Below are 22,243 nucleotides of genomic sequence, written 5' to 3'. Positions count from 1 at the left end.
GCGGCCACAGAGCCGGCCCCTGGTTTCATCTTCTTAAAGTATAGGATTGCTTTACGTCATTTACACGTAGGTCCATCATTTAAAGAAAAAGATGAATCAATTTATTTGCTTTCCACGACAATCTTGATTACGGCATTTTCAAGGTAACCTTGGATACACATTTTGGTACTGGGTTAATATAAACAAAGTTTTCTTAATTCTTTTGTTTTGATGTGTTCTCTTTTATCCTGGATAGAAGTAAAGTAGTCTTTAAAGATAATCTGTTATTCATTTTAATATTTTATAGGTCAGCCTGGTGACATTTGGTTCCCTAGTCCACATTTTTTGCATATTTATTTATATAAGACTTTTCCCTTGCAGCTACTTTTTACTTCTTTTTGTATTTTACTTCCTAATCTTAATCCCCATACCAATATCTATAATCTCCTATACAACCAATCTCTTCATTTGGGGTGATAGTTGAAGAGCAGTATGTTTCCTGACAGAGGACCTCATGCACACGCCCTAATCTTCAGTTCTCAGCAAGGCTTTGCCTGCACAAAGCCCGTTGGACTAGCATGCCGGGAGGAGGAGGAAAGTGTGGCGGCCTCTGCATCTTGCCTTGGTTGAGTGCCCAGGGCTGTTAATGGATTTTCCCAGTTGTGGGCAGCCTGTGAATGGCGAGATTGTCTTATATTGTTTTCAGCCCTTTTCTTTCAGTTTTATCTCTGTTATATTGGAAAGATACTACTACTAAAATGTCTGTAAATATCAAACCACCATTATGAAGTTAGAAAAGAATATTTTCATTATTCTTAAATTTTATTGCCAACACAGAATTTTTATCATTTTTTTACATTAAGAGGGAATATAACATTCAGATACTTTTAAAGTTCTGTCCATATATAATTCTTCAAAACCTGGCATATGTAACAATGCGTCTTGGAGATGAGAGGGACCTTAGAGAGCATCTAGTCCAGAAGCAAAAGACTGGTGGCGCAGAGTTCGTCTCCATACCGCAAATAGCTTTTGTTGGTCTTCCACAATAGTCACAATTTTAGGAATTTGAATGACTTTAACTGTCTAAGCACTCGCTCTGCTTAGCTGCCATCCACGCCATCACCCACTGTTAACACCTTGCTGCTTTGGGCAGCTGCATGCTTACCTGGCCGCTGTGAGTGTCTCTGTGTTAGGTGCTTCCCACTCCCTTACTCCCCTGTTTTACAGACAAGGAACCTGGAAGTTGAGGATAAATTGATTCACCTTACCTTATACAACTGTTTAAACAGAGCCAAGCCTCTCAAACCCCAAGATAATGTTGCTTTCCACAGCTTGTTGTCTTCTCTTAGAAGATGATACAACAGAGTATATAACCGCGTGCTAAAGTACTTGGTGCAACCGGTCAGAAAGGGGACCGGTCACTGGGCTAGGAGAGTCCTTCGGAGATGGCTCCTTGGCACTGTCCTCTTAAGGACTGCATCCTGAGTATTTGCTTGTCAGGAACATTCTATCATCTGTGTGGTGTTCTTCCTACACAATGGGAGGAAAATCATGACTAGCCTCCCATACAGAGCTGGCTAAGGAAATCCCTGAGGGGCATTTTATGCATATTGAGTAACAGTACCTCCTAAGACCAACTACATTTCGATTCCCCCAGAAATCCCATTTGTGGCCCTATTAGCAGAGGAAGAAGGGGCATTGAAGCCATGACTCTGCATAGATCCTAGACAAGTCTCTATGACTTTCCCAAATCCAAATTTAACTTCAGCCGGAAATTAATTGGCCCGTCACCCCACCAAAGATGTTGATTTAAAAATACTAAACAGAACAAAGCCTAATGGTGGCCTTTTGTTGAAAAGAGGGTTTAGTATCGCTCCCCTGGAAGGACTCTGGGCACTTCCACCCTAACCGAAATCCTGCGTCACCACCGTGTGTGAAACAGTCCCCCGTTCCCGCGCTGGCTCCCTTAACTTGCTTTATTGTTTTTCTCCATCGTTCTTATCGCATGTAACTAACATGTTTTATATTGATTCTGTTTGTACCCCCCATCGTAAATTCTGAGGACAGACTCTTTTGTTCACTGCTTTAGTCCTATTGCCTAGAACAGTGCCTAACATGTAGTAGGCACTCATTGTTTATTGACGTTGAGTATTGAATGCTATATTAACAGTAATCTTGATAGAAAGCGTCATTTCTTAGATTTTCTTTTCTTTCTTTTTTTTTTTTGAGGAAGATTAGCCCTGAGCTAACTGCTGCCACTCCTCCTCTTTTTTTCTGAGGAGGACTGGCCCTGAACTAACATCCATGTCCATCTTCCTCTACTTTATCCATGGGACGCCTACCACAGCATGGCATTTGCCAAGCGGTGCCATGTCCGCACCCAGGATACGAACCTGCGAACCCCAGGCTGCTGAGAAGCAGAAGGTGCGAACTTAACCACTGCACCACCGGGCCAGCCCACATTTTCTTTTTTAATCCTCAGGTTGTAGCCCAATTCTTGGACCAGAGTAGGTCCTCAGTAAATGTCAACGCCAAATAAATAGCCAAGAGTTTTTTTAAATACTTCAGTTTATCATTTTGCTATGCTTTTTTATTTTCCAAATGATTTTTAGAATTACTCTTGGGGCAGTAATATCTGAAGTTGAGTCTGTCTTAGGTCTTATTAATGAAAAGTGTTATATGTAATACAGAATGGTAGATAACCAAATCAGTTGTCTGCTTTTTGATATTTACTTTTATGTGGTGAATACATTTAGACTAAACTTTTGGGGCTGGCCCCGTGGCCGAGTGGTCAAGTTCGTGCGCTCCGCTTTGGCAGCCCAGGGTTTCACTGGTTCGGATCCTGGGTACAGACATGGCACTTCTCATCATGCCATGCTGAGGCATCATCCCACATGCCACAACCAGAAGGACCCACAACTAAAAATATACAGCTATGTACCGGGGGACTTTGGGGAGAAAAAGGAAAAATAAAATCTTTAAAAAAAAAAATACTTCACTAAATTTTTATTTTCTTTGACTCATAAGTCTTCAGAGTTTCCTGCTTAGCTTCATTGTAACATCTGTTATTGTTTTGTGTTTTTGTGGAAATGCCAGTTAATAATTTCTGATTGATGAAATGCTATCGTTGATAAATTTACTGAACTCAATGTAGAAAGTGATTGTGTCTGCTTTCCTCAGCTTTCATTCAAGCAGTTCTGAAGCAGCCACTGAAACCTGACGTTGGAAGGAGCCCTAGGAGGTTTTGTTTTCTTGTCTTTCTATATCTTTGCTATAGTTTTCTCTGAGACTGGAATTCAGCAGCTTCTTAAATTGATAAAAAGAACCAGTGCAAGCAAAGCTCAGTCTGTAAAGGAAATGGAGAAAGTTGTAGACAGTAATAAAACAACCTTTTAAGTTAGTGAATAGGGCACCCAAGTATTTGACAAGAAATATAGCAAAATGTAAGAACTATCAGTTACTTTGATCAGGAGTTGGTTGTAGTCACACAAATTTCAGGGGATCTATGTAAGTAAATAAAGTTTGGAGTCTTTAAATGTAAATGACATACTACCCAAAATTATCCCACAAGTTTTATTCAAAGATAAGTTGCAGAAATATTTATGCATTTGAAAAATCGGTGTAGAAAATGCTTCCAGTTTTAACAGTAGTGGAATTTTCAGTGTTTTGATAGTTATTCACAAATTTGATCGGTTTTCTTCATCTGTAATCTTTGATTGTTGGAGAAGCAATGTGAATCATGCTTCATATTTATAATTGTGTAAATTATTTATACATAAATTGTGAAAATTATATACATACATGTTTATAATTGCCTGCTTGTTGGAGAAGTTGCACTTTCTTGCTAGTGAAGAAGTATAAGTGAGAAGTGGCATTATTGATAACAGTCCTAAATTTATTTTGCATATATGCTACATTCTTGCCTGTTTAACCACCCAAAGAAAATGGGGATCTGGGAGTCCCTCATTAATTAATGAGTTAATGTAATTGGTGACTTCATAGATTAAAGCTTGGTTCAAATAATGCTATAGTTGCAGATTAACATATAGGCATATTATTGTTAATTAGAATTTTTTTTTTTTTTTTTGGTGAAGATCGGCACCTGAGCTAACATCTGTTGCCACTCTGCTTTTCTTTTTTCCTTCTCCCCAAAGCCCCCCAGTACATAGTTGAGAATGCCTCTGGTTGTGCTATGTGGGACGCCGCCTCAGCATGGCCTGATGAGCGGTGCCATGTCTGTGACCAGGATCCGAACCAGTGAAACTCGGCTGCCAAAGCAGAGCGCACAAACTCAACCACTTGGCCACGGGGCCTGCCCCCTAATTAGCATTCTTAATATATAACTTCCAAACTGCATCCAGTTTTTACAAATAAATTCCATTGTTTTCAAGAAATACCATAAAAGAGAGCATATGTAAACCAACAAAATCCTATCATGTGTATTGGAAATTCAAACCAGAATGTTTTTACAGTTGATCAATAACACCATAATTTTTGGCAAAATGTTTAACCAGTATACCCTGTTGCTGATACATCTTCATTTAACATTTTCTGATAGCGTTGCCCTTAACTTCTTGAAGGTTGTTAAAATTTCTTTCAATGTTGATTTTTTTTTTTTTTTTTTGAGGAAGATTAGCCCTGAGCTAACATCTGCTGCCAATCGTCCTCTTTTTGCTGAGGAAGACTGGCCCTAAGCTAACATCTATGCCCATCTTCCTCTACTTTATAAGTGGGACGCCTGCCACAGCATGGCTTGCCAAGCGGTGCCATGTCCGCACCCGGGATCCAAACTGGCGAACCCCAGGCCACTGAAGCACATTTAACTGCTGTGCCACTGGGCCAGCACCTGTATGTTGATTTTTCAGTTGATTATAAAGTACTTTTAATTTGTTCTTCCCATCTCTTTAAATGGCATTCCATGGGGATAATCCCTAATAGTCGGAACTCTGTTGATAATTTTTAATATCAGTACCCTCGTTTTACTTTGCATCTTCTTTTTGTTTTTGTCTTAATTCTTCTTTTCTGCTGATGTACAAGATACTGCAAACCAGCAGGCTTCTCAGAATACAGTCGTTTATTTGTGGCCTGCCAGTTAAAGTACTTAGAACTTGAGTCCCCTGCCCCACTATTTTATCTTCTTCTCTTACTAGGTAGGCTTTGTGACATGCTAATTAATATGAAGACAAATACTGCTTTGACATAAGAGAGGAAATGTTTAAAATGTCAATATGTTTAGAGTATTTCTTTTTCTATGAAGCACTTAAAATGTTTAATTTGTAATGTTCAATATGTCTTAGCCCTCTTTGAGAAGCAGCGTACTAATTGTTATGGTTTAAAATACAGGATTAGAGGAATTTTGATTGGTGGTACTTTTAAGCTTACCTGCTTGTTTTCATTAAACATTTACTGTCACCATCAGTATATTAATTACCTGAAAAGTACTTTTTCTGCCAGCACCAATGTTTTATAATTATTATTCATTGTGAGTTGAATGATTGCCTAAACGTGCTATTTTTGGGTTTCTAATGCCCACTTTTTTATAATGCCCATAATTATCAACATTTTAAAATTATAGTAACATGGGGTAGTTACAACTCCACAACTCCTCATTTTTTAACTTTTTTAGAGTTAAAGTTTTTTAAAGTTTTTAATTTTCCTTTGTGTATGTTACCAATTTACTGTTATTAGTAATAAAACTGTCAGAAAAAACAAGCAAAAGGAGAAGAAAAATGATTCTACCACCTTATCATATATATATATTTTTACAATTCAAGGGAATTAAAATTCATTTCACATTACAATCTCAAGATTTTCTCACTGCTCCTAAAGTAGTAATACTGAGATTCTCCCTGGGCTGTCAAAATTATAGTCTGTATAGCTCGAGGTACAATAAAGTCCATTGACTTGTGTAATTAATGCTAAGGTCAGAGATTACTCCAGTGTTATGGGATTTTTGTGTAGTGATCTGTTTTTTAAAGATTTATAAGAGAATTATTTCCCAGTCTTTTTCCCCTGAACTACATTTAAAAATGATTCAAAATACTGATGTGTACTTAGCTTTTTGTATTGACATGAGAGGCTACTGTAAGGTATTTCAATTTCAGAGATGTTAAAATGTGATTTTAAAAGTTCCTCTTAGATTTAGTGGAATATAGTAATAAGCCTTAGGGTCTGTAGCTAAAGAATTATAATAAAGTTCAGTCGATCGTCCAAACGGGCTGTAGTGACAGAAGGAGTAAAATAAGGACGGAAACCCACATATGGTTGGAAAAGAGAGTTTTGGTCTATATGCTGCATCTCTGCCTACCTAGAAGAGACTCTGAATCAGACGAAAGCTGGACAGTGGTCCCCCACCTGCGTTGTGATAGGTCTTATTGAGCTAGTAGGTGACAGGGTGGAGCCGTGATTCTCTCCTGAGGGCACAGCAGCAGTTCTGCTGCGCCGTGTTGGGTGGCGGCTCAGACTGTTGCTGCTGCTGTTATTATTTAAAAGGCTGTCTTTTAATGGTTGTTATTACCTGCAAGGTACCATTGACTCTTACGGAGAATTAGTACGTTTAATTCCTTAGTTTATTGAGCACATACTATATGCCAGGCACTGTGTCAGGTTCTGGGGATGTAGCGAGGAATAAAACAGACAAAAATCCCCGCTTTTGTGGAGTTTACTTACATTCTTGTGTATTTGCCTGACGGCCTTATCCTGTGGGCGTGACTGTCTCCATTTTTCCTGTCAGGAAAGTGAAGCTCTAGGTGATTTCCTGGGTTGCCTAAGGTTTTACAAATCTAGGATTTGACACATAGGTGCCGTGAGCCGCTGTGCTGTGCTGTCAGTCCCTCCTTGAGGTTCTAAGAAAGGGAGCAGTTGTTCTCAATGTTGCAACAGTAGTTATCACAAATCCCCTTGAAATTCTGATACAACTCCTCATCTTAAAATTGTGCCTGAAATTTTAGAAATTCACAGCTTCCCGAGCTCATTCATGGGCTTTAAGTTAAGAACACTTGAACAGGAAAGTCCTTCCCACAGCCCACAAATACACAGGTGCCACTACTTTCACTTTTTATAGTCAGTATTTCTAAATAGTCATTTTTTATTGATTCAGTCAGTTGTGTCAGTGTTTTGGGGGTTTAGTAACTTTATACGGTTGTGCAGTCACCACTACAACCAGTTGTCGGACTACAGCCAGTTTTTAAACACTTCCATTGCCCCACAGCGTTCCCTTGTGACTGTGTAGCGCGCCCCCACAGTGGCGGCAGCGCAGGGAGTTGCTGGGTGCCCCTCTTGCCCTTGGAGCAGGATTGTGGGACAGATTTTGGATCTTTCTATTTCCATTTCTTAGTAAAACCAGGATGTTGCTTCTTCCAGTCTCAACAAGTGTCTTCATCCATAGACTCCCACTGCTTAGAAAAGAGACCTTTTGGTGTAGTTTTTCCTTCTAGTTTGTTTACTTTGTGAGGGTCTCTGAAAGTGCTCAGCCGTTGCAGATTTCCTGAATTGCCAGTTTTCCATCTTCAGTTTCCTGTTGAAGTCTGAGCCCATTTACAGAAAGAAGGGACGCGTCGCCCTTGCTTCAGCTGTTGGGTTTACCAAGATCTTCTAAAGTTTCCTGAAGTCAATTTTTATTTTGTTTACAATTTTAAATCTGGAGCAGTGTGCCCTTAAGAAAAATTTATGAAATGATGTATGTATTTCCTAAAGAGATTCTTCTTTTCTCAAGGCCAGTTTTTTTGGTTTTTGTTTTTTTTAAGATTGGCACCTGAGCTAACAACTGTTGCCAATCTATTCTTTTTTTCTTTCTGCTTTTTCTCCCCAAATCCTCCCAGTACCTAGTTGTATATTTTAGTTGTGGGTCCTTCTAGTTGTGGCACGTGGGATGCCACCTCAGCGTGGCCTGATGAGCGGTACCATGTCCACACCCAGGATCCGAACCAGCGAAACCCTGGGCCGACGCAACGGAGCACGCAAACTTAACCACTCGGCCACAGCCGACCCTTCAAGGCCAGTTTTTAAAATATGCTGGGCTATTTGAATCTGGTCTTTGCTGTCCTGCTGCTTTTAACTGTTTTCCTTGATGAGGAAATTAAGTAGTTAGTAATTAAGGTGGAATTCTGCAACGGATTTCTGTTGGTCTTCCTGAGATTTAGAAAAATTCTTAAAGATAACTTCAGCTAAATTCTAGGCCACTGTTTAAATTCAATTTCTATAGCTCTGCCTTCTACTCCAGCAGTTAAAGAGGCTGTTGTTTAGTATAATTGTTCCTTTGCTGAGAAACTCTCAAGAAAGGTAGGTAGTTCATTTCAGAGGAAAGGGGAAGGAGCAGAAGGACTAGAAGGGTTTTATGGGTAGTGTAAATAGAGAGATGTGATGATTCAAGGAGGGTGAGTTTCCAAAGATTTGAGCAGGGGAGAAGTAAAGAGAGACTCTCTTAGTCATTTTATTTTGATGCCCCAGAATACCAATTAAAGAAGTATTTAATGTTGGTTTCTCTCATAATTGTAAGAGATCAGCAGAGTCAAGAAAGAGGGTGTTGGAGTAATAAACTGGGAAGAGACAGACACATTGGGAATTTTCTGGGTGATAGAAGTGTTTTAAATCTTAATGAGGGCTGTCTTGCGAGAGTGTTAGCAGTATTAGCATGTGTCAAAATTCATTTAACTGTAATGCTTAAGATCTGCTTGTTTCACTGGATGTAAATTATTCCTAAATAAAAATGATTTGAGTGCTTTAAAATTTTTTTTTAACAAATGTGTCCTTACAAACAGATTCCCTGACCGAGCAGAGGTTAGGAAGGGACCGCTAATCTACATCCCCATAGTTACAACTGACCTTATCATGAATGTTTTTTGAGGGGCCCAAGGAGAAGTTTGACCAGTCACTCACCTGTGTCTGAAGTGGTCACTGGTTTTACTCATCTGCAACCCTTAGTCTTTGGGGCCACTTTGAGTTGAATGGAGGCTTATCCAGCCAGTGCCTCCTTCCGTTCCAAATGGAGCACTCCCTGATTCAGTAAAGGGAAACAGGACAGTGCAGGACAGAACAGAGAGAATGAGACTGAGTTTTGCACAAATAGATGAACACAACCAAAGCAAGTAGCTGAAGAAATAAACTAATGGTGAAAATATTTACCAAAATAGCCTACCTCCAAGCCAAAGCCCAAAGGCCCAATTGCCTTACACAAAGACCTACTTGGTACAAATCCTAGGCTGACAAAATCAGTTTAGAAGTGTGAGCTCAAGGAACCAAGTGGAGCTCCCATCGTTGTTGAGACTGACTCATGTGATAGCAAACTCAAAGGACAGACAGAAGCTGGGTACAGGCAGCCACTGCGGACGTGTTTGTCCAAGGCGTCATTTGGAATGATGTCAGATGAGGTTCTTAGGTCAACTGTCAAAGAATGAGAGACCATTCAGTACCCGAAACAAAAACCACAAAGCTAAAGTTACTGATTACTTAAGGAAAAGCTATCCTGGTCAGACACTGTGTCCCCTGATCAGAGCAGACTGCCAGTCTTACAGGGTCTTAGGGAATTTGGGGATTCAAAGGTTGACAAACTTTCAAAGGCAGGAGTGAGTTAATGCCACCTGGAGAAGTGGTGTCACTCAGTGAAGACGGTTGGCATTTTGATGTGTGTTCATCCAAGTGAGTCCTCTTTTTTTTTTTTAAGTTGTAGATAAACAATGGCAAAGTAGTCATCAAACAGTGATACAGCCCAGCTACATAAAAGATAATGTAGAGAGATGAATCTAATTTTTTTTGTGTTAAAGTAGTTGGTTTGCTCTTTGTGATGTTTAGGAAACTCTTGTCCCAACAGTTATTACATTCCCCCTAGTTGGGTTCAGAAACACAAATTTAGGGGTTGTCTTTAATTAGAACCCTAAGTTTTTAAAAAAATATTTGTCAATCAGTGTAGATCTGTGTGGTTAGGTAATGTCTGCAAAGCACTGATAATAGAATTGTCACCTAAGTAATCCTGTTTTTAAATGATTTTTTACATTAAAGAAATAAACCTGACTTCTGTTACATGTGTACGAAAAGTGATTTCTTTATTTGTCCAAAATTTATGTGCATCCTACAGTGTGGAATATTCTTAAAGCTGAAAGTTGATTGACTTTTTATTTCATATCCTCTTCCTAAAATTATAAGCTGATAAGAACCGTGAAGCTCACAAAAGTTAAGGAGACAATGTTGGAAAACTGGAGAAAAATCTATGGAAATGATGGGTTCAGTAAGTTTAGAAGTACAGGAACTAGTAAGTGGAAAAGTCAGCAGCTAACTTTTTTTGGTTTATTTTTGTTTGTTTGGGGGTTTGGGGGGTTTTTCCCCATTCGAGAACAGAGATAGTGGGTTGTCCCTGTATTTGAAGGCAGAGGTGAAGGAGGAAGCTCTGAAATGGCATCCTAAGGAGAAATAAAGAAACGGCATAGAGAGGTAAAATAGAGGCTGCCTCTTCTAAGAGCATGGGCTGGAAGGAAAGAAGGTGTAAATCTATGTCACACAGAGAACTTTCATGCCGGAGTGAGTCCGGGCTGTATTGGCTGACTGTCGGAAGTCAGGGGCTGTGGATAGTCAGCTAGTTTGCAGAGGCGTGTTCACTGAAGCCAGTGGCTATTGGTTGATTAAAAGTGTTTAAACCAGTTCTGGTAGTTACCTGTTACTATGACTAGAGAACTGTCATTTCTTGATAAAGAAGGTTTAAAAAGCCTTTCCGGTGACTACTTGTGTAACATGGCCAGGCCACTGACCAATTATTTTTTTCAAGGAATGTGAGAGTTTTGTATTTTCGTGTTATCCTGGCCCTGGAACCTTTTAGGATCTTCTTTCTGTATCCTCAGGATACTGAAATTTTATAATGATAAGGCTTGTTACGGGTTGTTTCCTTTTATTTTGTTTTGATTTCCGCTGTGTCCTCACACTGAATTCTCAGTGGACTTCTTCAGTCTGGGCAATCCTCCTCCTTAGTTCTGCCCCGATTCCTAACTGTTTTCAGGCTCTTTGTACCTCCCCCACTTCAGGAATAGGTACTTGGTCTGCTTTCCCTGCTGACTCATTTACCATTCGTGTGTCCCAGGGGTCGGCAAGTTTTTCTGTAAATGCCAGGGAGTCAGTGTTGGAGGTGTTGCAGACCCGGTGGCCTGTGTTGTAACTACCTACCTGCCGTTACAGCGAGATGGCAACCACAGGCAGGACACAGATGAGTGGGCGGGGCTGGGTGCCAGCAGAACTTTCCGTGTGGACGCGGGTGCTGGGCTGGACCTGTTTGCAGAGCCAGCCCTTCCTCTGCATCTTTACTGGACTGTTGGCTCGATGAGGGCAGGTTTGCTGTTCATTGGATACAGCCCTGTGCTTAGTAGGCACGCGACTCCTTGTGACTCAGGGCTCCAGGTGGTTCAGGAAAGGGTGAGCATGTCTGTCACGCCATCTTGCAACTAGCGGAATACTCCTTGCTGTTTTTCAGCCTCCTCCCTTTCTTTTTTTTCCTTGACAGAGTAAATATGCTATTCTAATTGAATTTAGGATAGAGCTGAAAGTTGTGTCTGTAATTCTGCAGTTTCTTTCTACCTCTGTTGTTATAAAAAGCCCTGCCAGTAGCATTGTTTATGAACTCTGTTTATGTCATATTGGTATGAAACAGTAATCATTTTAAATAAGTAGACTGGTTTGAGTGTCTTATTTATGTAAGAAGCACATAAATACGAAGACACTAGTTAAGAATTGTTTTTCTTTAATAAGGTACTAGCTTTTGACGAGTGTGCACCATGCGTGAGTATAAGCTGGTCGTTCTCGGCTCGGGAGGCGTTGGAAAATCTGCTCTGGTAAGTCCTTCTCGCTGCACTGAAGCTCTCCACTCCTACACATGTTCTTTTTCGGTTGAGTTTTAGGTTTTGATTATTTGTCATCTTTTATTAAGGCGAAACCCCATAATGATTTTAGAGGCAATATAATATTTTTCTTGAAATTTTAGTCACTCTTTAGTAGTATCTGCGTAGATTATTGGTTCCAGACCAACATGAGATATACCAGAATACAGTTTGGGCTAATAAGCACAGAGGTTAAGAGCATATAAATGCGTGTCTGTCTGCATTTCAGAGCCAGATAGGAATGAATTTTGGTTTCTTTCATTGTGAGTTGGCTTATAATATATATTTTATGTTAGAAAATATTAAATAAAGCTTATAAATTATAAAACCTTTTTCAAACATTACCTTTGATTGTTGAGTTTTTACATTATTTTCACAGCCATGTTTTCTCATCAAGAAATAATAGAGCAAGAAGACGACATATGGTGGGTGGGAAAGGGAGAGACTTGGGGAAATAACTGATGAACAGTTCAGAGTTTAGCAAAGCCCCACCATAAGACACATGGACCATCTCCCTTGGCCACTTAGAGTGACCACCTGGTACAGAGCCTGACATGCTTGGGTCAGACCGAGAAGTATGTACAAGGGGCATGAGCTGCCTTTTCATTTGTAAATACAGCCAGAGTGATGGAGAGGTGTCTCGTGCGTGCACTAAACAGTTAGCCACTCTCTACTGAAATGCAAATTCAAGCCCTTAAAACTGAAACAGGAGATATTTTTAAAATTTTAAATATATGATCTCTAAATTTAGAATTACCTGATAAGGAGCATAGTGATTATTAATTGTAAAGAAAAGGCTTTATAAGGTAATTTTCTCACAAAAATATGTACATTCAAATGTAGTATTGGGTATGTTTTTCCATCAATGGCGTAACTACCTATGTGAAATCAATAGTGAGAAATGTACAGATTTGGATTTGTTCTTTTCCTTACAAGTATAATGGTATGTTAATTTTTTTTCAGACTGTACAGTTTGTTCAAGGAATTTTTGTTGAAAAATATGATCCTACAATAGAAGATTCTTACAGAAAGGTATATGTTACTTTAGAAGGCGTTTGCTTTTCACTTTACTATAAATATGAATTCTTGTTTTTAGCTTTGTGATTATTGAGTGTTGTTTACAAAGTAGAACGAAGAAGCAGAGTTAATTTATAAAATTAATGGGAAAAGTTCACACTTATTTCCTGGCATTTTGTGTTTACCAGTTTATGAGAATCTAAACAACACTTGCTCTCATTCTCTGTCTCCCTGATTCTCTCTCAGAGAATTTTAAGTTTATCCTGACCCAAAGATTGTCATTTGACTCACAGACTGTAGAGCTAGGCCGTCCATTTCCCATGGCGGCTCCATGAGGTCATGTGTGCCCCCCGCCCCCACCCCAGCCTCCTCAAGTCTGAATACCTTCAGGCTGCCCTCTTTTTAGCCGAGATGTTCAATACAAAAGTCTCCCTAACCTTCCTACCCTTATAGCTGTTTGAGCAAGGGCCACTGCTCATAATAGAAGGGTTTATTTCTATGTCCGCTGACACAACATGTGGCAGTGAAAGCTAATACGCAGACGTTTTTAATTCAGTAAGGAGAGAGTTGTCTCCCCACCTTCCTGGAGCAGCCAGCCTGGCCCCTGCAGCTGTGCAGACGCTCTGTTTTCATTCCTCCCTGTGTCCACAGTCTTCCAGAAAAACTGGAAACCCCACGTGTGAGGCAATATTACTCTTTTCTTTCCACATCTAATTCTAAATAGCTTTTTTCCCGTAGGAAATGTTAAGTGAAAAGGGGTAACAAGGGTATATAATTTGATAGCTGTCCTCTGCTTCCTTGCTACCAGAAACTTTGTTCCCATGTGATGGAGGAGATGTGGTTATCTAGAGAAATGAAGGTGTGTCCACAATGTGGCAGAGCTGACACAGGCAGGATCACTTCTGATATCACTGGAACTGTTACTGGTTGTAAATTTGGGGGGCTGTTTTGCAGTCTTTTCCACTCTAGAATTCAGTGCGGAATGAGTCATACTGAGCTTGGATCCTGTAGGTCCTGGTGTTGATTAAGAACACAGGCTTTTGTGGCTAATACAGTCTGGGGGGCAGTGGAACTTGATTGTTAGCCAGCTCTTTCTTTCCTGTTTTGTTAAAGTATTGCTTGACATTAGTTGTAAAGTGGCTATAATCAGTGTCTTTATTTTAAATATCATATTAGCTTTTGTATATCTTAAGGTAGTCTTGTATACATAAAAAAATGAAGATGTATTTTACTTTCCCCCAGCAAGTTGAAGTAGATGCACAGCAGTGTATGCTTGAAATCTTGGATACTGCAGGAACGGTATGTAACCCAAGGGCCTGGGTGTGTGTACACTTCGTGCACTACTGACCTTGCATGTGCTGGTACTCTAGAGACAAATTTTAGCTAAGCTAATTTAAAGGTACTGCTAGCATTAAACTTTAAAGCTGTTTCTTTATTCCCTTTTTGTGTGTGTGCTTTGTAATCGCAGTGGGTCAGTTATTGAAGAAATAAGTAGAAAATATGTTTGGATGAAAATTTCGTAGTTTCGCTAGCACTTTTAAATCAAGATGTATTGCCATATTTTAAATGATGTGGAAAATCCTTGGGGATGCATTTATTCCTCGGTGGCCTTGTGAAATATTTTGAATGGTGTCCTTCCTCCTTCCAAGTATCTACAGAACGACTAGATTTGTTGCTATCTGCAGTGAAAGGGGAGGTTTATTCTGCCTATTTGGTATTCCTTCCGCTAACGATAGAGCACCTGACAGGTGCGTGGACTGTGTTCCTACCCTGGGGCTCACAGTCTAGTGAAGGAGGAATCGTGTGGGCGATAGCCAGCTAGAGATGAGGGTGCTGGTGGACCCACAGAACTAGCGCCTTCTGAGCCAGCTGCGAGCACCTTAGCGGTCAGTTTGGGTGCCCTACACCGTATGATACATTAAAAAGCTACCTTTGAGTAGCTTTTGGAGACAGGATGTTTCTGTCCCACTTGAGTATATGTATTTTACATATAAATCTGCTTTGGTTTATTATTTTCAAATAAAAAATTTATTTCTTGAAATACCAGTTTTTCAAATAGCATCTTACCATGGACTGTAATTTTAAGAAATGTTACATAATACTGTATTTTTCGTTGAGCTCTAATTGTAGACTTTGAAAATTGTCAAGTTAATGGTCAAAACATTATTGTTTTTTAATGATCCTTTCTACTGTAGGAACAATTTACAGCAATGAGGGATTTGTACATGAAAAATGGACAAGGCTTTGCGTTAGTTTATTCCATCACAGCACAGTCCACGTTTAATGATTTGCAAGATCTGAGAGAGCAGATTCTTCGAGTTAAAGACACTGATGATGTAAGTTGACTTCCTAATAAATATATTTTATTTCAAACTAATCGTAGTGATAGCCGATTTAAACGTTTGAATTTAAAGCCAGTTTAACGTTCATGTATTTTGGGTATTTGTTTGTTTTTCAAAAGCTTTTTCCTTGAAAGGCAAAAATAATGTCTTTAACACTCATACGTATTTTCAAGTATATATAATGTAGAAAGTGAGAAATACCCTCCGTTAACCTGTGTTAAATAAATTTATACCCTTATTTTTAAATCATGTGTTTGGTGGGGAGGAAGCAGCGGTGTGGGTGGCAGGTGTTACTAATAGAGCAAATGATGTTCTGGCCACATTTCTGGGAGTTTTAAGAGCCTTTTTAACAAGGATCAGGACTACAGATAAACACATCTCCAGAATTATGACGGAGAAGGAACATCATAATATTAACTCTGAAAGGAAGGAGTCGAACATTAATTTACGTGCCCCTTCAGAGTGCACCACAGTGGAGCTGAATCCTGTAGGAAACTTCAGAGGGGTTGCTTGAATCCTCATGGTGCTGGGTAGAGCAGTGGCTCCCAAATTCGGTCTTTCCTCAGAATCCCTGTAGAGCTAGTTAGAATAGATGACCAGCCCTGCTTCTCCCCAGTTTTCTGATCCCTTGGTCTGGGACAGCGCTCAGAAATTTGCGTTTGTAGCACATTTCCAGATGGTGTTGGTGCTGCTGGTCTGGGCACCACACTGTTAGGAACCTCTGTACAATATATAGTTTAATTATAGCAAATACTATGAGAGCTGGGAGGCCCTCTGTGGGAAATGGTGCCTTTTCCTGGACTTCTGAAACAGGAGAGCTGGGGGCCCACGTGTTTCCAGCAGCCTCAGTGAGCATTTCTCAGTTCGCAAATCTGTTTTCTACTGTCTCCGGTAGCTACTGTCGTTTTCTTATAGCAGTTGGATTAAACAAGTATATATTAATATAATACTCTATATCTATTCCTTAAAAAGGCAAAATTCCTGATTTTCTAGTTTGGGTTTTTTCCCAAAAATTCTCTAGAAACCCAGTCTCTAAATGATTAATAGGAGTTTTGCAGAATAAGTATTATTTTTTTGTATAGTGTCCTTTTAAAATTACAAACATCACATGTATCCAGACACATGATTAATGTAGTCTAGATTTTTAGTAAATTAGGTGATTTTCTGGATTTTGAATGTAGACTGTATGAGAAATTGAAAATTCTACTTTAGGGGCTTTCCAGTTTCTTCTTTTGTGTCGTGAAATCGAGAACAATCATTTGATAAACGCGTGTCAGGGAGCCAGAGAACTGGGCTGGTTCACATCCCTGAGAGAGATGGTTTAAAATTTCGAAATAGATTGTCTTTTCACAGTAACACCCTTTTGTACTTCCTTTCTAAAAAAGTTTTGCATTTTCCTTACTTTAATTAGTTATAAATCCACTGTGATATGATTTTTAAGGGTTTTTTCCCCTGTTTTGTAAGTAGATCATAGCTTGTTTTCTAAAAATTTCACAATTAAGGGGCTGGCCCCGTGGCCGAGTGGTTAAGTTTGTGCGCTTCGCTGCAGCGGCCCAGTGTTTCGTTGGTTTGAATCTGGGGCGTGGACATGGCACTGTTCATCAAACCACGCTGAGGCAGCGTCCCACATGCCACAACTAGAAGGACCCGCAACAAAGAATATACAACTATGTACTGGGGGGCTTTGGGGAGAAAAAGGAAAAAATAAAATAAAATCTCAAAAATGAAAAAAAATTTCACAATTAAGTTTCTTAAATTAACATTGTTAAGGCTTTCATATTTAATATAAGTTTTATTACACATTATTAATTTAGTATTTTTCTCAGGCATAATATAAAAAGTAATCTTTAGGGTTAACTTAAAATTCTTTTGATTTGAATTTATATAGCCTATTTATTGACTTATTTGTTTTTACCCTCACAAATATATTTTTAGGTTCCAATGATTCTGGTTGGTAATAAGTGTGACTTGGAAGATGAAAGAGTTGTAGGAAAGGAACAAGGTCAAAATCTAGCAAGACAGTGGAACAACTGTGCATTCTTAGAATCCTCTGCAAAATCAAAAATAAATGTTAATGAGGTATGGTGAATATACTTAAAAGTTCTTGATTTGGATTTAAGCACTCAAAATTAATGGAAAATAATGTGTGTGTGTTAACCCCAAGTTAATGTACTCAGGGTGCTTTGTTAGTTAAATATATGCATGTTAATAAGCACGGTGCTCTTTCAGCCTCTTTATTAAATGCTAGTGTAGTGGGATTTACCATGAAAAAACAGAAGACTAGACAGAGTGAGGAAGTTAGGGGTGAGGAAGACATGAAGTCTGCACGTTTGTGAAGGATGTTATGTAAAAGATAGAGACAAATTGAAAAAGGAGTGCCCAGTTTACCTTGAAGGGGCTTAAAGTCATGTTGTAGAGTAAAGAGGCAGAAAGATTTGAAGAAGAGTGAAGGATTGTTTTCTTTAGATGATGGTAAATGTTCTAACTGAACTAAGATAAGATCTCTGCAGCTCCTTCAACTCAGTGCTTATTTTAAGGAGAACACTTTTAGCCCTCCCAAAAAATAAACAAACAGAAAAGGACTTGGCAGTTATGAGAATACCTGGTTTACTCTCATTCCTTAACTGACCAGAATATTTGCTTTCTGGGGTTCATTTATTTCTATGGAAAGTTCAGCTTTTTCATTTCACTTTTTTGTTTTGATTTTTTCTCCTGTAAATTAAAAAATAATTAATATGTTTGCAGATCTTTTATGACCTAGTGAGGCAAATTAACAGAAAAACTCCCGTGCCTGGGAAGGCCCGCAAAAAGTCGTCGTGTCGGCTGCTTTAATGTACTGAATGCATTGTAGCTCTGAGCCAGGTATGTTAACTCTTGCTTGATCTTTTCCCCTTTTTTTGCCCCCCTCTTTTAACCTCATCTTCATTAAGGGCACTCTGTCAAGAAAGCAAGTATACGATTTTTGTTGTTCTAAACAAGAAACAGTTACTTCCTTTCTAAGCTATCAATGAGTTAGTATGATATTCTAGTAATTAAAATAATTATTTCATGCACAATTCATCATCAGAGGTAAGGTATTCCACATAAGTGAATATTCTGGGTAGGTTCATCCTTTCTGTCCTTAGGCCTGGGGGGACACTGGTTTATGCTGACAGCACAGTCATGAACAAAACCTCTCCTGCCTCTTCATTGCCTTAAGCTAATTAAGTTCTAGTGGAAGAGTCAGACATGCAGTTGCAAAATAGGATAAATACTTTGATAGAATGAACCCAGCGTAGTACTGATAATAAGAATCTGTGACACATTTGTCGTACACCAGCCACTCTTAAGTACTGTCTGTCTGTTACTTGAATTCTTGAAACAGTTCTGTGAGGCAGGAACTATTATTGTTCCCGTATTTTCCAGATGAGTGAACTGAGGTACAAAGAGATTATTACTTGTTTAAGCCCTGCCTTGGGTAAACAGCAGAGCCAGAATTTGAATCCAGTTCTTTGAGTACATGGCTCAGAATTGGAGCCTCAGACTGGCTCCCGAGTCTGTGCTTAGTCACTATGTTGTTGTAGGTACCTAATATGGTAATATGGGTACTACATATGGGAGCATGTACCTGGGGCACCAAGCCAGTCAGATGTGAGCTGTGGATTCAGGGAAAGTCTGTCAGAGTTCAGAGACATCTCAGCTGAGATCTGAAGGGTAAGTAGAAGTTGTGTAGGGGATGAAGAGTTCCAGGCAGAGAACCACAAATACAGCTCAGAGATGAGACAGCAAAGGAAAGCTGAGCCTACAACCTTTTGATACAGTTTTTGAAAACAGTCATGTTAAACAGGTTAATACACGTAAGCAGATCAGTGCCTGGTGCACGGTAAAACCTCAACTATTAGCTGCTGCCGTTTGCCAATGATAGTGCTTTCTTGCTCGGTGATCATTAGATGGTATTTTACTCTACTCTTATCCTTGGGAACTTTTGGTGTCTGACTCTGCTGCTTCCTGTGTTGAGTGGCCCTGTCCCACCACAGCACCCTGATTCTCTCTCTTAGAGTTCAAGGCTCTCTGTTAGATACCTCCTCTCATTCTTGACCACTCGCCCGTTCTTAGCAGCGCACGTGCCCAAGCTCACACGTGCCCATCTGTCCTTTCCAGTTTGCTGCGATCAGTCCCCTAGGATTTAGAAAACTTAGCAAACTCGTTCAGACTGTCAACGAGGACCTAAAGTTCAAGGCATTTGTGAAATTATTTCTGCAGCCACATCTGTATTAACAGTGTTTCTGGAGCTTGCAACGTCTGATCCGAGACAAACAGTAAAAAAGGAAACTTCTTTTAGCCCAGGCGTGTGTGCAGAAAATCATCCAAAGTAAATAAATATTTGGCAGACGTTGAGTTCTGACTTTACTTCTTAAGTTTAATCGCATGTGATTTTAGTATAATAACTTTTTCTGACATCCATCTTAAAGCTGATAGAATCTGTTTAAATATGGAATTAGAAAGTATATAACTGTTAACTGTAAAGAGGCATCATGAAATAAGTTCTATTTTGTCTGCTTCTCTGAGCCAGCTTTTTAGCTGCTCTTTATTCTTTTTTTTTTTTTTTTGGCTTGGGGAAATTAGCCCTGAGCTAACATCTGTGCCAGTCTTCCTCCATTTTCTATGTTGGTTGCTGCCGCAGCATGGCTGACAAGTGGTGTAGGTCCACACCTGGTGTGCAAACCTGGCCTGCTGAAGCGGTTTACACCAACCTTAACCACCACGCCACGGGGCCAGCCCCTAGCTGCTCTTATTCACAGAGGAAGGAAGAAAGGTCTTGATTTTCTGGTACTAGAAACCCTGGTAAGATGGGCATTCTATACTTAGGATGTAATTCTAGGATTGGAAACATTCTTATAGGATCGCTCATTTTAAAATTCTAATTGCAATCTCTCTTTTAATCCTAATTCTAATGAAGCTGACCTGATCTAAAATTTTAATATAGTGGGGTTTTTTGGGTCTTTCTTTTTCTACCCCCGGCTTTTACTCTTTGGAAGATAGTACACAGACATTTGCATTACAGTGATCCCCTTTTGTATCTGAAACTTCGTTTGATCGACTTCCCAGAGAGTAGCAGAATAGATGAAGTCATTCCACAGAGATGAAAATATCTACCCATGCCTTGCTTTGCTATGAGTTGTGGGACAGTGTCATTAATGTAATGACGAGGACAAGAGCCTATATTACATTCATTTCTAACACTTCATTGTTCCTTTAGATCTTTAGTGTGCTAATTTTTGGCCCACGTTTTCAATTAATGTAATTTATTTCTTTTTGACAGGTCTGAAGAACTGTTGCCCAATTCAACAGTGCCAGCATTCCAACTTTGTTAAACCTACCAACATCTTAAATGGACTTTCTGTGGTGGTACCCTTTAAGAGGCGGATGAAAGCTACTACATCAGTTTGCACATTCTAATCACTTCCCAGTATCACAAGAGAGATTTTTACTTATATAATAGTCCTAGAGTATGCAGCTGGTAAAACCAGAGGCTACGATCCAGTATTACTGCTAAGAGACATTTTCATCCACCAATGTTGTACATGTATGAAAATGGTGTACTGTATACTTTACACGCCCCATACTTTGTATTGGAGAGTACAATAATGTAAATCTTAAAAGCACCACTATTTTAGCATAATAAAAGAAAGTCCAAAGAGCTCCTATATAGACTACTCCAGATAACTTCGCTTCTTTGATACTTGTAGCTTATTGTAATTTTTTTTAAGAAATTCAAGGTCATTATCATTGTATTGTACAAATAAGCGCTTTGATTAACACAGCTATATAGTTTTTTTAATTTTTAAAAATCCTGTGGAGACAGTGATCTTGTCTTTAAAATATGATAGTCCTTTCAGTCTAATGTCTTAGATTAAAGACGTTGCCTTTAATATCTGTTGGGAAGGAAATGTCCAGACTTTTCAAATCTCTTATTATATGTTTCCTTTTTTGTTTACATAGGGAACAGTGTTTATAGTTGTGTGTACAGTGGGGGTCTACAACAAGAAGTGTATATTTTCAAACAATTTTTTAATGATTTAACAATTTTTGTAAATCATTTTCAGGCTTCTGCAGCTGTAGATTCTCACTGTGAATCCCTTGCTTGCTCATGCATAAGTGTATTTGCAATACCAAATATACAGGTTTAGTATTTTTGCCTGTTAGTGATTGTTTCACATGTGTAACGTTTTGGTTGAGATGTTAAATGGTGGACGAGTACTGTGGATGTGAATGTGGGAAGTAATTTTAATCATGTGTAATTGGTCACAAGGCCTGAGTTGCAGTAATATTGCTGTTTTATTTAACAATGCCTTGTTGCTTTGTATGCATTAACGTTTGGGTGTAAAGATTGTGTGTCTATCCAACAGGGAGCCACAGTATTTAAATTGACCAACCTGATGTTACAACTCCTTTGAGGTGGCCAAATGTAAACTAAAAGCCTTAATTAAAGTGGTGCAATTTTGTATAACTAGCATCAGTAGTTCAATAAATTTGGATTGCCATGCAAGGGCTTGCATTATAATTACTTGCCACTTGAATGTGTTTTGTGTAATGTTTAACAGTGCTAGTAAATAAATATGGGTTTAACTTCTTTTTAAATAGAATGGGTGCGTTTTACATAGTTTGGTTTCATAATTTAACATTTTGGCAAGCTGGACTCATTCATTAATTACAGAAATGATGAGTGAAAGATGGCAGATTTTTTTCCTAGTATTGTTTGAATATCCACATAACCACTTTCTGAATTTTTCCTTGGGAAAGAATTTGTGAATCAGGCAATATTACTTTAGGAATGTATGCCTCTGGGCAATGTTCAGGTGTAGGAGGTGTCAGAAGAATTGAAAAGACTGACAGATGTTACACTTAGGGATTTTTTAAAAATATAGGATGCAGTTTTACTCAAGCTATTATCGCTATAAACTCTCTGAGAGAAGTGGACTCGGGTCCTACTTTGTTTTTAGATGATAGGTCTGTCTTTGTCTTTTGTGTGCTATAATCTTGTTCTTTTTTGAAGTTTGTAAGCAAATC

General features: G+C 39.0%; 1 protein-coding gene across 1 annotated transcript in view; it reads left to right on the top strand.

The window, feature by feature from the left end:
- Window positions 1-21,737, top strand: part of RAP1B (RAP1B, member of RAS oncogene family) — a 41,480-nt gene extending 19,743 nt beyond the window's left edge. Inside the window, exons 2-8 of the mRNA XM_046663133.1 lie at window positions 11,707-11,789; window positions 12,798-12,866; window positions 14,094-14,150; window positions 15,047-15,187; window positions 17,129-17,272; window positions 17,939-18,055; window positions 20,496-21,737. Coding sequence (XP_046519089.1) covers window positions 11,733-11,789; window positions 12,798-12,866; window positions 14,094-14,150; window positions 15,047-15,187; window positions 17,129-17,272; window positions 17,939-18,025 — 555 coding nt within the window. The 5' untranslated portion in view covers window positions 11,707-11,732 and the 3' untranslated portion in view covers window positions 18,026-18,055; window positions 20,496-21,737. The remainder of the gene's footprint in view (window positions 1-11,706; window positions 11,790-12,797; window positions 12,867-14,093; window positions 14,151-15,046; window positions 15,188-17,128; window positions 17,273-17,938; window positions 18,056-20,495) is intronic.
- Window positions 21,738-22,243: the final 506 nt, after the last annotated feature.

Source organism: Equus quagga, chromosome 1, assembly GCF_021613505.1.
Source record: "Equus quagga isolate Etosha38 chromosome 1, UCLA_HA_Equagga_1.0, whole genome shotgun sequence".
NCBI lineage: Eukaryota > Metazoa > Chordata > Mammalia > Perissodactyla > Equidae > Equus > Equus quagga.
Note: the sequence above shows the minus strand (reverse complement) of the source record. Positions and strands in the feature narration are given on the sequence as shown.